General features: G+C 40.6%; 1 protein-coding gene across 1 annotated transcript; it reads left to right on the plus strand.

Annotated features, from left to right (window-relative positions):
- The first annotated feature begins 961 nt into the window (after window positions 1-961).
- LOC116587165 (testican-3-like) lies at window positions 962-12,810 on the plus strand. The gene is made up of 2 exons (XM_032337901.1): window positions 962-1,218; window positions 11,914-12,810. Exons 1-2 carry the CDS (start codon window positions 962-964, stop codon window positions 12,650-12,652), a joined length of 996 nt encoding a protein of 331 aa, XP_032193792.1. The 3' UTR covers window positions 12,653-12,810.
- Window positions 12,811-15,380: the final 2,570 nt, after the last annotated feature.

Genomic DNA, 15,380 nt, shown 5'->3' on the forward strand with positions numbered 1-15,380 from the left:
CTTTCTTTCCTAAAAAGAAAAAGGAAAAAAAGTACTCTGCAAATATTTTGTAAAGTAATTTGACCTGGACAGACAATTTTCCTAATTTTGTTTAGTTGTTTATCTGTGCTCTCTTTTTCACTAACTGAGCCTCCTTATGACCGTTATTTTGAATTATCTGTCTGGGGATTTATATATTTCCATCTCTTTGGGATTGGTTTCTGGAGATTTAATTTGTTCTTTTGGATAAGCTATGTTTCTGTGTCTTGGAGGTGTGGGAGGGTAGACTCGGCATCTGAAAAAAATCAGACCTCTCTCCCAGTCTTTGTGATATGGTTTCATGCTGTGAGTGCTTTCTCCAACCAGTCCAGCTAGAGATTCTGAAGCCCTCTCAAGCCTTTCTCCGTTGGCGTCCTCTCCGGGCTCCTAACCGGCGAGCTACCTGAAGAGGATAGCCAGCCTCTGCTCAGGGGCTCCCCCTGGTGTCTGTCCGCGATACTCCGGCCTTGCCGTTGCTGCTGTAAGCCTTGGGACTGGAGCTCCACCTAGTGTCCTTTAGTGGTACTGCACACTCTGGTGCTCGGCCAAAATTGGATCTCCAAACTGGAATCCACATTCTGTCCACACCTAGATTCAGGTGAGACAGAAACCCGTCCCTGTAGCTACACCCAAAATACTCGGAAGGACACCCAGATACTGTAACACACCAGTGTCCTGCACGTGAGGACTTGGCCTCACTGAAGGTGTCAGGGACGTCCCTGGCTGCCAAAACATAGAGAAGCTGACCAAGGCCAGGATGCTCATGTAGCTTGGGACCCAGTAGAAGGTGGTGGCTGAGCCCTTGTTACACTTTACACTGACAAGTCCAGGCTCGGGGTATAGGTCTGTGTCTGGGAAGCAAGGAGAGTCCACCAGTCACACTCCACAGAGCATCCCTGGGACCAGCGAGCAGATGAGAAAGGAGTCAGAGGCTCTAGGCCCCATGCACTGCCTGGCCCTGCTCCCTGGCCCCGTGGCCATGAAGGCCAGATCCATGGTGAGGGTCTTTACCAAAATGATGGGAAGAGCTACCGTGAACACAACTTCAATTATAGTCCTCTGTTTGTCGGAGAAGGTAGGTCACTGTGGAAGGACAGCCAGCAAGGAGCAAGAAGAGGAAGCCAATATTCAGGACGATGAGGAGAATAAAGCTGAGAGACTGATGGTTGGCTTTCACCAAAGACCCCCAGAACCAGAGCTGTGAGGAGAGATAAGAAAAGAACTGCATGGGGCCAGGTCATTCCCAGGGGTTCTGCCATGGCCAGGAAGGTGGTGGCCCAGGGGAAGCAGATATCTCTCCCCCTGTTTGGGTATTGGTCCAAGTCTGAAAGGGACAGGAGGGTGTATAGCAGGAATGGGTTCAGGGTGCCTGGGTGGCTCAGTAGGTTAGGTGTCTGCCTTCAGCTCAGGTCACAATTCCAGGGTCATGGGATCAAGTCCTGCATCGGGCTCCCTGCTCAGCATGGAGTCTGCTTCTCCCATCCCTCTGCCCCTCCCCCCACTCATGCACTCTAAATAAATAAATAATAATTACGAAAAAGATTTGTTCTTATGGTTTTCCATAGGGAGATGAATCCATCGATTTGCCAACTTTCCTAAACTTTATGATCTGATAAGTTTTATACGAGCTCTTCTCTAACAGGCTTTGAGTCAAACACTTACTAACTCCCTGAACCCTCACACCTGGTTTGGTTTTGCTTTTTTCTTTTTTAACATTAAACAGCATTATCTCAATTACATAAAGAAAAAGCTGGGGCTTTCAGACTTTTAGAAAAAAGTTCCCAAGCCTTAATAATGCCCTTCAAGGCCCTAAATGACATGTACTGGCCTGTCTCTTCCGCCTCACCCTGTACCATTCTCCAGCCCTCCCTCCATTGCAGCACAGGAGGCTTCTAGTTCCTTGGAAGATTAACACCATCTACCCTTCAGATTTTTATACCTTCTAATCCCTGTGCTGGGAACACTCCCGGGGAAGCTAGAAGGTTCACTTAGGTAGCTCCCACTTAGTTCATTTTAATGTTACTTCCTAAAAGAAAAGCATTCCCTGCCAAGAGAGACACATCCATGTGATTTTACCTGTGTTATTTTATGGCCTCATTGTACCCTGTATAGTAATTCACTTCATGTCCCTCATCACAGCGTTATGGTTACATACCTGTGGCATTCTTTGTTTAACACCAATCTCTACAAAAGGGGAAAGTACCTAAACTTAGACATCATACCTCATTTCACCCCATATTGTCCCCTGAACTTAGCACAGTACTTGGCACATAGTAGATGTGAATAATTATGTCTTTCGGGAATGCATGAATCAGCCCTCTTGTTCTCAGAATTACACTAATGGTTTTCCCGGATCTCCATCTTATAGATGGTTACAATGGTGGGATCTGATCCTTTTAATAAATCTTTTTACATACAGTACATCCTTCTTTATGGATGTGGTTTGTTGGTTCTGCCTCTCTGGCAACACTGACCAATAGAGATGGCTATTACCAAAAACAGGAACAAAAAAAATAGAAAATAACAATTGTTGATGAAGTTGTGCAGACATCGAAAACTCTTGTCCATTGCTGATAGAACATAAAGTGGGGCAGATGCCTTGGGAAAATGGTATGGTTCCCATGGAAAATGGTATAGTGGGTCCTCAAAAAATTAAATATAAGACTACTATATGGCCTACCAATTTCACTTCTGGGCATATCCCCCCAAGAATTAAAAGTACAATGGTGGTTTCCAGGGACTGGAGGAAGAGCAATGGAGAGTTAGTATTTCAGCTGAGAAAAATGAAAAAGTTGTGGAGACGGACGGTGGTGCTGTCTATGCAAGAGTATAAATGCATTTACACCACTGAGCCATGTGACCTGTGTATCAACATAAATGTATTTAATGTTACTGAACTGCATGCTTTTAAATGGTTCACATGGTCAATGTAGGACATGTGTCTTTTGCCACAATAAAAATCATGAACCACAAGAACTCATGCAGTTGTAAGCCAACTAGCCTGGCCCACCATTTCAGAGCCTATCTTACTTTCTGGGGATTAGATCCTTCACTTGGTCTTCTACTGATCCTACTTCCAATATGATCAGGAAGATGCCAGGCCTGGGCCATGGCATGCACAGCGCAGTATAACCATGTGTAGATGTGGTCACTTCAAAATACTGTACTGGAATCCTGTCCAAAGAATCATTCAGGGAGCACTCATATTCCTCAAGGGGTGCCACCACCTCTGAGGACTCAAGAGCTGCATACCAGAAACTCTTCTGAAAAAATGTTCTCTGGGTATTTAGAAGAATGGAATCTCCCAAGGAATGTTTCCAATTCCAGCAACCTCTTCTCTGATGAGCAAACAGCAGAGTGCCATGAAAACCAAATCCACTCTGGAACATGGGCCTTGGAGCAACATCTCAGTGAGGGCAGACAACCCACACCTTCGCGGTTCTTGCATGAGGGGCTGTGAAGAGCACACGACCGCCAGGGTAGTGGACCTCCATGAATGACAACCACCAGAGCTCCTTGTTGTGTTACTCTGACTGATGAATTATCAAACACCTCCTCATGGCGCCTCGCACTCAGATACAGTCTCTGAAAAGGCAACCCCAATCCCTTTCTTGGCCATTTCTTCTCCCCAAGCTGAGAGAAACTGTTTATCTCTCATGTCATCTGAGGTAGCACATTCCATCCAGGCCCATCTAAAATAGAACATCATCTGGGCCATGGCCAGGGGCAAGGAGTCATCTTTGGGGGCTGTATGATAGAGGGATGCATATTGGACTTCTTTACTGAGCCTGGGCTCAAAGGGGCCATATATGATCTGAATGGGAAAGAAAGAAAAGCCATTTTGGGTTTTAAATAAGTAGAACTTAATTGCAATGAAATAATTATTGCAATAACATTAAAACAGCCCTTCTGGGGCTCCTGGGTGACTCAGTGGGTTAAAGCCTCTGCCTTCAGCTTGGGTCATGATCCCAGGGTCCTGGGATCAAGCCCCACATCGGGCTCTCTGCTCAGCGGGGAGCCTGCTTCCTCCTCTCTCTCTGCCTGCTTCTCTGCCTACTTGTGATCTCTGTCTGTCAAATAAATAAATAAAATCTTTTTAAAAAATAAAAATAAATAAAAATAAAACAGCCCTTCTTGGTTCTTCCTATAAACAGATTTTAAAATACTGTGAAACTCATTTTAAATTCTATATTACTGGGTTCAAAAGAGGAGAGCAATATAATCAGCCTAAGGGTCATGGACCCACCCTTCCTTTCTTCTTGAAAGTCAAATGCTGAGGTACAGAATCTTCCAGCATCCTTGGAATCTCTACTGCAACACATGCCAAAGGAGTCCATGAACTCTGCATCACCTGGGGAAAACTTCAGAGCTCAAGAAGCACCCCATCTGGACAGATGGGAGTGAGACTGCACCTCTGATAACAAATGCTGACTCATGGTCAACTCTGAGAGTTGTGATTTGACATAGTCCTATCCCTTCCAAACACAGAGCTTTCCAGAGTCTTATCCCTGTGGTAGACATTGTTGGGCAAAGACAGGGTCCCAGTTGAACTCCAGAGCAGACGCTAGAGCCAGGACATATTGGAAATGTCTGTGGAGCCACCTGCAGGAAGAGGAGAGAATCCTAAATCCGCTCTGAACTTTCAAGGGACTGTAACTTCTAGTTAGACCAAATCTCTGGCCATTGTTCAGGGGGTCTCTAATGTGGGCGACAGCCTCCCCACTACCCTTATGGTCATATGGGTCTACTTAATTCTCTTGCTACTGCAACACACTTCCATGTGTTCATATGTCCTCAGTAAGCTGCCAGACCACCATGAACTAGGTAAGGTACTTTATGATTTCAGTGAATATTAGGACAATGGAGATAACTTACATAGTGATTCAAATGGGAAATTAAAAACTCCATTTATTAGAATGCTTAAGTATTGTTGGTGGGAATGCAGAGTGGTACAGCTCCTGTGGAAACAGCATGGTGATTCCTCAAAAATTAAGTGTAGAATTATCGTACAATTCAGCAATTCCACTTCTGGGTATATATTCAAAAGAATTGAGAGCAGGGTCTCAAAGCAATATCTGTACACCCATGTTCATAGCAGCATTATTCACAATGGCCAAAGGTGGATGAAGGGATAAACAAAATGTGTAAATACATACAAGGGAGCATTATTCACCCTAAAAAGAAGAATATTCTGGGGTAACTGGGATCAAGCCCCACATCAGGCTCCCTGCTCAGCAGGGAGTCTGCTTTTCCCTCTCCCTGTCCCCCGACTCTTGCTTGTGAGTATTCTCTCTCCCTCTCTCTGAAATAAATACAATCTTTTCTTTTTTAAAAAGGACATTCTGACACATGCTATAATATGGATGAAGCTTGAAGATATCTGCTAAGTGAAATCAGCCAGTCACAAACAAATACTATACAATTCCACTTAAATGCGATAACTCAAGTAGTCAAATTCATAGTGCCAGAAAGCAGAATGTAGGTCACCAGAGGCCAGAGGAGGGGAAGCAGGGAGTTACTGTTTAACAGATATATAGAGTTTCTGGTCTGCAAGATGAAAAGAGTTCTGAGATGGATGGTGGGGATGACCACACAACAATGTGAATCACACTTAAAACTAGTTACAGGGTGCCTGGGTGGTTCAGTGGGTTAAGCCTCTGCCTTCAGCTCAGGTTATGGTCTCAGAGTCCTGGGATCGAGCCCCACATCAGGCTCTCTGCTCAGCAGGGAACCTGCTTCCCCCGCTCTGTCTGCCTGCCTCTCTGTTTACTTGGGATCTCTCTCTCTCTCTTTCTCTCTGTCAAATAAATAAACAAAATCTTTAAAAAAAATTCTTAAAAAAATTTTTAAATAAAATAAAACTAGTTACAATGGTGAATAGTACGTTCTGTGTTTTTAACGAGTTTTACAATGGTTCCCTCTTCAATAGATCATTGTAGTGATGTTTCTCACATGGACTACATTTGTGCACTCATCTGGAACCATAATCTACAGAGAGTCAGAGATGCTGGTACAATGTACAAGGCAGGGAATAAAGAAGCAGGACAGCGGTGGTTAAGAACATGGGTTTGAAGCATTCTGCTGCTGTGTAGCTCACATGTCTGTCCTTATCAAGTTTCCTAATTTCAGTGTGCCTCTCTGTTTCCTCATCTGTAAAACATGAATAATAATAATACTTGGTGAGAATGAAATTAGCTAATATTGGGGAGGAGTCAAGATGGCAGAGAAGTAGCAGGCTGAGACTACATCAGGTACCAGGAGATCACCTAGATAGCTTATCAAACCATTGCAAACACCTACAAATCCAACGGGACATCGAAGAAAAGAAGAACAGCAATTCTAGAAACAGAAAATCGACCACTTTCTGAAAGGTAGGACCTGCAAAGAAGTGAATCCAAAGCAACAGGAAGATCAACCACGGGGGGAGGGGCCAGCTCCCAGCAAGTGGTGGAGCAACAGAGCACAAAATTAGGACTTTTAAAAGTCTGCTCCACTGAGGGACATAGCTCCAGAGGCTAAACCGGGGTGAAGCCCACACGGGGCCAGCGTGGCCCTAAGTCCCACAGGGTCACAGAAGGATCAGGGGTGTCTGAGTGTCGCAGAGCTCACAGCTATTAGACCAGGAAGCCAGTTACAGAGACAGAGCCGAAGAGTGAGCTCTCAGCTCAGGGTTACCTTGAACTGGTCACAGGCTGGGTGAGCTTGGAACACGGCCAGAGGTCAGGGAGATGGGAGTGATTGGGCTCTTTTCTCTGAGGGCGCACTGAGGAGTGGGGCCCCGAGCTCTTGGCTCCTCCAGGCCAGAGACTGGGAGGCCACCATTTTCATTCCCATCCTCCAGAACTCTACAGAAAGTGTTCAGGGGACAAAAGCTCCCAAAAGCGAACCTGAGCAGATTACTTAGCCCAGCCCCTGGTAAAGGCGGTACAATTCCACCTCAGGCAAAGACACTTGAGAATCACTACAACAGGCCCCTCCCCCAGAAGATCAACAAGAAATCCAGCCAAGACAAAGTTCACCTAACAAGGAGAGCAGCAGAATTCCAGTGGAGGAAAAAGCAAAGCACGGAACTCGTGGCTTTCTCCCCATGATTCTTTAGTCTTGCCATTAATTTAATTTCTTTTTAATTTTTTTTCTTTTCTTCTGCTAATTTTTTTAACTTTTACCCTTTTCTTTTTTAAGGTTTTTAAACTAGTTTATCTAATATATATTTTTTTCTTTTTTATATTTTTTCTTTATTTGTTTCCTTTTTAATATTTTTTTTCTGAACTTCTTTTTATCCCGTTTCTCCCTCCCACGACTTGGGCTCTCTTCTGATTTGGTTAAAGCACATATTCCTGGGGTCTTTGCCGCCCTTTAAGTATTTTATTTGCTCCTTCATATACTCTTATCTGGACAAAATGACAAGGTGGGAAAATTCACCACAAAAAAAAAAAGAACAAGAGGCAGTGCCAAAGGCTAGGGACCTAAGCAATACAGACATTGATAATATGTCAGATATAGAGTTCAGAATGACAATTCTCAAGGTTCTAGCCAGGCTCAAAAAAGACATGGAAGATATTAGAGAAACCCTCTCTGGAGAGATAAAAGCCCTTTCTGGAGAAATAAAATAACTAAAATCTAATCAAGTTGAAATTTTAAAAAGCTATTAATGAGGTACAATAAAAAATGGAGGCTCTTACTGCTAGGATAAACGAGGCAGAAGAAAGAATTAGTGATATAGAAGACCAAATGACAGAGAATAAAGAAGCTGAGCAAAAGAGGGACAAACAGCTACTGGACCACAAGGGGAGAATTTGAGAGGTAAGTGACACCATAAGATGAAACAACATTAGAATAACTGGGATTCCAGAAGAAGAAGAAAGAGGGGAGCAGAAGGTATTGGAGAGAATTATTGTAGAGAATTTCCCTAATATGGCAAAGGGAACAAGCATCAAAATCCAGGAGATACAGAAAACCCCCCTCAAAATCAACAAGAATAGGTCCACATCCCATCACCTAAAAGTAAAATTTACAAGTCTTAGCGACAAAGAGAAAATCCTGAAAGCAGCCTGGAAAAAGAAGTCTGTAACATACAATGGTAAAAATATTAGATTGGCAGCAGACTTATCCACAGAGACCTGGCCTGCCATAATATATTCAGAGCACTAAATAAGAAAAACATGCAGCCAAGAATACTATCATTCAAGCTAGGCTATCATTGAAAATAGAAGGAGAGATAAAAAGCTTCCAGGACAAACAAAAACTGAAAGAATTTGCAAACACCAAACCAGCTCTACAGGAAATATTGAAAGGGGTACTCTAAACAAAGAGAGATCCTGAAAGTAGTAGATCAGAAAGAAACAGAGACAATATACAGTAACAGTCACCTTACAGGCAATACAATGGCAATACAATGGCACTAAATTCATATCTCTCGATAGTTACCCTGAATGTTAATGGGCTAAATGCCCCAATCAAAAGACACAGGGTATCAGAATGGATAAAAAAACAAAACCCATCAATATGTTGCCTACAAGAAACTCATTTTAGACCTGAAGACACCTCCAGATTTAAAGCGAGGGGGTGGAGAACAATTTACCATGCTAATGGACATCAGAAGAAAGCTGGGGTGGCCTTATATCAGATCAATTAGATTTTAAGCCAAAGACTATAATAAGAGATGAGGAAGGACACTATATCATACTCAAAGGGTCTGTCCAACAAGAAGATATAGCAATTTTAATTATCTATGCCCCTAACATGGGAGCAGCCAACTATATAAACCAATTAATAACAAAATCAAAGAAACACATCGACAATAATACAATAATAGTAGGGGACTTTAACACTCCCCTCACTGAAATGGACAGATCATCCAAGCAAAAGATCAACAAGGAAATAAAGGCCTTAAATGACACACTGGACCAGATGGACATCACAGATATATTCAGAACATTGCATCCCAAAGCAACAGAATACACATTCTTCTCTAATGCACATGGAACATTCTCCAGAACAGATCACATCCTGGGTCATAAATCAGGTCTCAACCAGTATCAAAAGACTGGGATCAGTCCCTGCATATTTTCAGACCACAATGCTCTGAAGCTAGAACTCAATCACAAGAGGAAATTTGGAAAGAACACAAATACATGGAGCCTAAACAGCATCCTTCTAAAAAATGAATGGGTCAACCAGGAAATTAAAGAAGAATTGAAAAAATTCATGTAAACAAATGATAATGAAAACACAATGGTTCAAAATCTGTGGGACACAACAAAGGCAGTCCTGAGAGGAAAATATATAGCAGTACAAGCCTTTCTCAAGAAATAAGAAAGGTCTCAAATACACAACCTAACCCTACACATAAAGGAGCTGAAGAAAGAACAACAAAGAAAGCCTAAACCCAGCAGGAGAAGAGAAATCATAAAGATCAGAGCAGAAATTAATGAAAAAGAAACCAAAAAACAATAGGACAAATCAACAAAACTAGGAGCTGGTTCTCTGAAAGAATTAATAAGATTGACAAACCCCTGGCCCAACTTATCAAAAAGAAAAGAGAAAGGACCCAAATAAATAAAATCATGAATGAAAGAGGAGAGATCACAACTAACACCAAAGAAATACAAACAATTATAAGAACATACTATGAGCAACTCTATGCAAACAAATTTGACAATCTGGAAGAAATGGATGCATTCCTAGAGACACATAAACTACCACAACTGAACCAGGAAGAAATAGAAAACCTGAAGAGACCCATAACCAGTAAGGAGATTGAAACAGTCATCAAAAATCTCCAAACAAACAAAAGCCCAGGGCCAGACGGCTTCCCAGGGGAATTCTACCAAACATTTAAAGAACTAATTCCTATTCTCCTGAAACTGTTCCAAAAAAAATAGAAATGGAAGGAAAACTTCCAAACTCATTTTATGAGGCCAGCATCACCTTGATCCCAAAACCAGACAAGGATCCCATCAAAAAAGAGAATTACAGACCAATATCCTTAATGAACACAGATGTGAAAATTCTCACCAAAATACTGGCCAATAGGATTCAACAGTACATTAAAAGGATTATTCACCATGACCAAGTGAGATTTATTCCAGGGCTGCAAGGTTGGTTCAACATCCACAAATCAATCAATGTGATACAATACACTAATAAAAGAAAGAACGAGAACCATATGATCCTCTCAGTAGATGCTGAAAAAGCATTTGACAAAGTACAGCATCCCTTCCTGGTTAAAACTCTTCAAAGTGTAGGGATAGAGAGCACATACCTCAATATTATCAAATCCATCTACAAAAAACCCACTGCAATATCATTCTCAATGGAAAAAAACTGAAAGCTTTTCCACTAGGACAGGAACACATCAGGGGTGTCCATTATCACCACTGCTATTCAACATAGTACTAGAAGTCCTAGCCTCAGCAATCAGACAACAAAAAGAAATTAAAGGCATCCAAATTGTCAAAGAAGAAGTCAAATTATCACTCTTCATAGATGATATGATACTATATGTGGAAAACCCAAAAGACTCCACTCCAAAACTGCTAGAACTTGTACAGGAATTTAGTAAAGTGTCCAGATATAAAATCAATGCACAGAAATCAGTTGCATTTCTCTACACCAACAACAAGACAGAAGAAAGAGAAATTAGGGAGTCAATCCCATTTACAATTGCACCCCAAACCATAAGATACCTAGGAATAAACCTAACCAAAGAGGCAAAGAATCTATACTCAGAAAACTATAAAGTACTCATGAAAGAAATTGAGGAGGACACAAAGAAATGGAAAAATGTTCCATGCTCCTGGATTGGAAGAACAAATATTGGGGAAATGTCTATTCTAACTAAATCAATCTACACATTTAATGCAATTCCTATCAAAGTACCATCCATCTTTTTCAAAGAAATGGAACAAATAATCCTAAAATTTATATGGAATCAAAAAAGACCTCGAATAGCCAAAGGAATATTGAAAAAGAAAGCCAAAGTTGATATGATTGTCTGTTTTATGTGTGTTGAGTTTGAGGAGTTCATTATAGATCCTGGATATCAACCTTTTGTCTGTACTGTCATTTGCAAATATCTTCTCCCATTCCGTGGGTTGACTCTTTGTTTTCTTGACTGTTTCCTTGGCTGTGCGGAAGCTTTTGATTTTGATGAAGTCCCAAAAGTTCATCTTCGCTTTTGTTTCCTTTGCCTTTGGAGACATATCTTGAAAGAAATTGCTGTGGCTGATACCGAAGAGATTACTGCCTATGTTCTCCTCTAGGATTCTGATGGATTCCTGTCTCACATTGAGGTCTTTTATCCATTTTGAGTTTATCTTTATGTACGGTGTAAGAGAATGGTCGAGTTTCATTCTTCTACATATAGCTGCCCAGCTTTCCCAGCACCATTTATTGAAGATACTGTCTTTTTTCCACTGTATATTTTTTCCTGTTTTGTCAAAGATTATTTGACCATAGATTATTTGACCCATAAGATTATTTGACCCATATCTAGGCTCTCTACTCTGTTCCACTGGTCTGTATGTCTGTTTTTATGCCAGTACCATGCTGTCTTGGTGATCACAGCTTTGTAGTAAAGCTTGAAATCAGGAAACATGATGCCCCAGTTTTATTTGTTTTTCAACATTTCCTTAGCGATTCGGGGTCTCTTCTGATTCCATACAAATTTTAGGATTATTTGCTCCAGCTCTTTGAAGAATACCGGTGGAATTTTGATCGGAATAGCATTAAAAGTATAGGCTTTCCGTAGACTTCCGGAGGATGGGAATACAAATGGCGGCCTCCTGGTCTCCGGCCCGGAGGAGCCGAGAGCCCAGGGCCCCACTCCTCAGTGCGCCCTCAGAGAACAGCGCCAGTTACTCCCGTCTGTCTGACCTCCTGCCGGGCTCCGAGCTCACCGAGCCTGCGACCGATTCAAGCATGCAGTGACCTGGAGTTCAGGGAAGTGGCAAATAGATTGCGGGACTGGTTCAAGGCCCTTCATGAAAGCGGAAGCCAAAACAAGAAGACAAAAGCACTACTGAGGCCCGAGAGAAGCAGATTTGATACCAGTATTTTGCCAATTTGCAAGGATTCACTTGGCTGGATGTTTAATAGACTTGATACAAACTATGACCTTCTACTGGACCAGTCAGAGCTCGGAAGCATTTACCTTGATAAGAATGAACAGTGTACCAAGGCATTCTTCAACTCTTGTGACACATACAAGGACAGTTTGATATCTAACAATGAATGGTGCTACTGCTTCCAGAGACAGCAAGACCCACCTTGCCAGACGGAGCTCAGCAATATTCAGAAGCGGCAAGGGGTAAAGAAGCTCCTAGGACAGTACATCCCCCTATGTGATGAAGATGGTTACTACAAGCCAACACAATGCCATGGCAGTGTCGGACAATGCTGGTGTGTTGACAGATATGGAAATGAAGTAATGGGATCCAGAACAAATGGTGTTGCAGATTGTGCTATTGATTTTGAGACCTCTGGGGATTTTGCAAGTGGAGATTTCCATGAATGGACTGATGATGAAGATGACGAAGACGATATTATGAATGATGAAGATGAAATTGAAGATGATCATGAGGATGAAGGGGATGATGATGATGATGGTGATGATCATGATGGATACATCTGATTGTTGAGAGCTGAGATCAATAAAATCTACATTTCTATTATTTACAAAGTGATAACCTATTGAGAATGACCTTCTTGCCCCAAAACAAAATGATTCTAAAACTCACATATATTTTGTATAATTATTTCAAATATTGGAGCTAATGTCATAGAACTTTATGTTTAAATAAAAATCATTTACTTTGAGTTTTTATATGCCTTAGAGAAAAAGAAAACATATATCAAGTCTAGCCAGGCAAAAGAAAGTGAGGAAGATCTACTGATAAAAACAAGAAGTTTTCATAAAAACAATCTATATACATCTCCCACAAATAAAAAAACAACCAGTGCTCAAGGTTGTATACATTATTTTTCTGAGAGAGAGTCTAAGTTGAATTTACAGGAACTTATTTGTGGCCTAGGCCCCAAGGATTTTATAAAAATAAGCATGACCTTAATTGCTATTCCAAAGTAGCATCTTCCCAAATCTACAGTGAATGAGGGGATACCACAGGGTAAGAAAAACAGTGAGAAGTGTAGAGTCCTCCATCGTGTTTACATTAATAGTGATGCTTTCAATTATGACATTATTCTGGAAATACTAGGATATTTTACAAAATGGCAAGTACAGAAAACCATGGATTCTGAAAGTTAAAACCTTAGTTATCCTTTCTAATTTTTATTTTAATTTGGATAGCATTCTCATGTAGATTTTTTAATACTCTTAAACAGCATAGTTTCTTTACCTTTCTAGATTTCTTTATCTTTCTGACCAGCAATTTAGGGTGCAGAATTTAAAGGAGGAAGACAAAAGGAAAGATTCATTTGAATCACATTTTCACAAAAGTTTTGTCATTTGCCTCAGTGTCAAATTTTAAAATCTCAATTCTTATTTTATTTCTTATTTTAGATAAAAATTTGCATTTAATCCTAGAATTATGCCATTTTTATTACTAGTGTCGCAACTTAGAGACCGTATTGTATGGTGCCTTGCAAAATAGAAATAGAAAGGTTTTAGCATGCATACCAATATAGGATATTAGGCAATATATAAGCACACCTAATTAACAAATTAATACCAGTAAAGGTACTGCTGCTGGAATGAAGAAAATGGAATATGTTTCTTTCTTTTTTTCTATTGTTACATAATTGCCATGTGGACTTGTTTATGATTATTGTGTAGAGTAGCATTTAAGATTTAACTGTAACAAAAATTACGTTAATTGCTGTATTTAAGTTAGCATGTTAATTAATTGTGTAGACATTTTGACAAACCATCACTTTTAAGTATATCAGACCTATGGTTTTGTGCCCATAATACAAATGGAAAACCCTATTGAATGTTACACATTGGTATCATAATTTAAACAGTGGGTCAACTTTTCTCCCAATATACAATCCATTGAAAGTAAAATTGGTGAATTATTTCCATTTGATTTATACACACTAAAAAATAAATTTTAATGTTGACTTTATGTAATATTTAAAGTACAATGCATTTTCTTTTTTACCGTTTATGTATAGTTTACAAAATAAAGAATCTTGTAACCAAAAAAAAAAAAAAAAAGTATAGATTGCTCTAGACAGTATAGACAGACAATCATATCAAAAAATGGGCAGAAGATATGGACAGACACTTCTCCAATAAAGACATACAAATGGCTATCAGACACATGAAAAAATGTTCATCATCACTAGCCATCAGGGAGATTCAAATTAAAACTACATTGAGATATCACCTTACACCAGTTAGAATGGCCAAAATTAGCAAGACAGGAAACAACATGTGTTGGAGAGGATGTGGAGAAAGGGGAACCCTCTTCCACTGTTGGTGGGAATGCAAGTTGGTACAGCCTCTTTGGATAACAGTGTGGAGATTCCTCAAGAAATTAACAATAGAACTTCCCTATGACCCTTCCATTGCATTCCTGGGTATTTACCCCAAAGATACAGATGTAGTGAAAAGAAGGGCCATCTGTACTCCAATGTTTATAGCAGCAATGGCCACGGTCACCAAACTGTGGAAAGAACCAAGATGCCCTTCAATGGACGAATGGATAAGGAAGATGTGGTCCATATACACTATGGCGTATTGTACCTCTATCAGAAAGGATGAATACCCAACTTTTGTATCAACATGGATGGGACTGAAAGAGATTATGCTGAGTGAAATAAGTCAAGCAGAGAGAGTCAATTATCATATGGTTTCACTTATTTGTGGAGCATAACAAAAAGCATGGAGGACATGGGGAGTTAGAGAGAAGGGGGTTGGGGTAAATTGGAAGGGGAGGTGAATCATGAGAGACTATGGACTCTGAAAAATAATCTGAGGGGTTTGAAGTGGCGGGGGGGTGGGAGGTCAGGGTACCAGGTGGTGGGTATTACAGAGGGCGTGGATTGCATGGAGCACTGGGTGTGGTGAAAAAATAATGATACTGTTATGCTGAAAATAAATAAATGGAAAAAAAATTTTAAAAAGAAAAAGAAAAAAATAGAAAATCTCAATAATGAAATAGAAAGAAGAAAAAAAAAGAAAAGAAAGAAAAGAAATCCAAAGTTGGTGGCATCACAATTCTGGACTTCAAGCTCTATTACAAAGCTGTCATCATCAAGACAGCATGGTACTGGCACAAAAAACAGACACATAGGTCAATGGAACAGAATAGAGAGCCCAGAAATAGACCCTCAACTCTATGGTCAACTAATCTTCAACAAAGCAGGAAAGAATGTCCAATGGAAAAAAGATAGCC

The sequence above is a fragment of the Mustela erminea genome, chromosome 3 (assembly GCF_009829155.1).
Source record: "Mustela erminea isolate mMusErm1 chromosome 3, mMusErm1.Pri, whole genome shotgun sequence".
Taxonomy (NCBI): Eukaryota; Metazoa; Chordata; class Mammalia; order Carnivora; family Mustelidae; genus Mustela; species Mustela erminea.

Excerpts from the sequence above, each read along its gene's own strand:
- LOC116587165 (XM_032337901.1), top strand. The coding sequence starts at position 962 with ATGCACTGCCTGGCCCTGCTCCCTGGCCCCGTGGCCATGAAGGCCAGA. Across the intron at positions 1,219-11,913 it reads AGACCCCCAGAACCAGAGCT|CTCACCGAGCCTGCGACCGA; the intron begins GTGAGGAGAGAT and ends CCGGGCTCCGAG.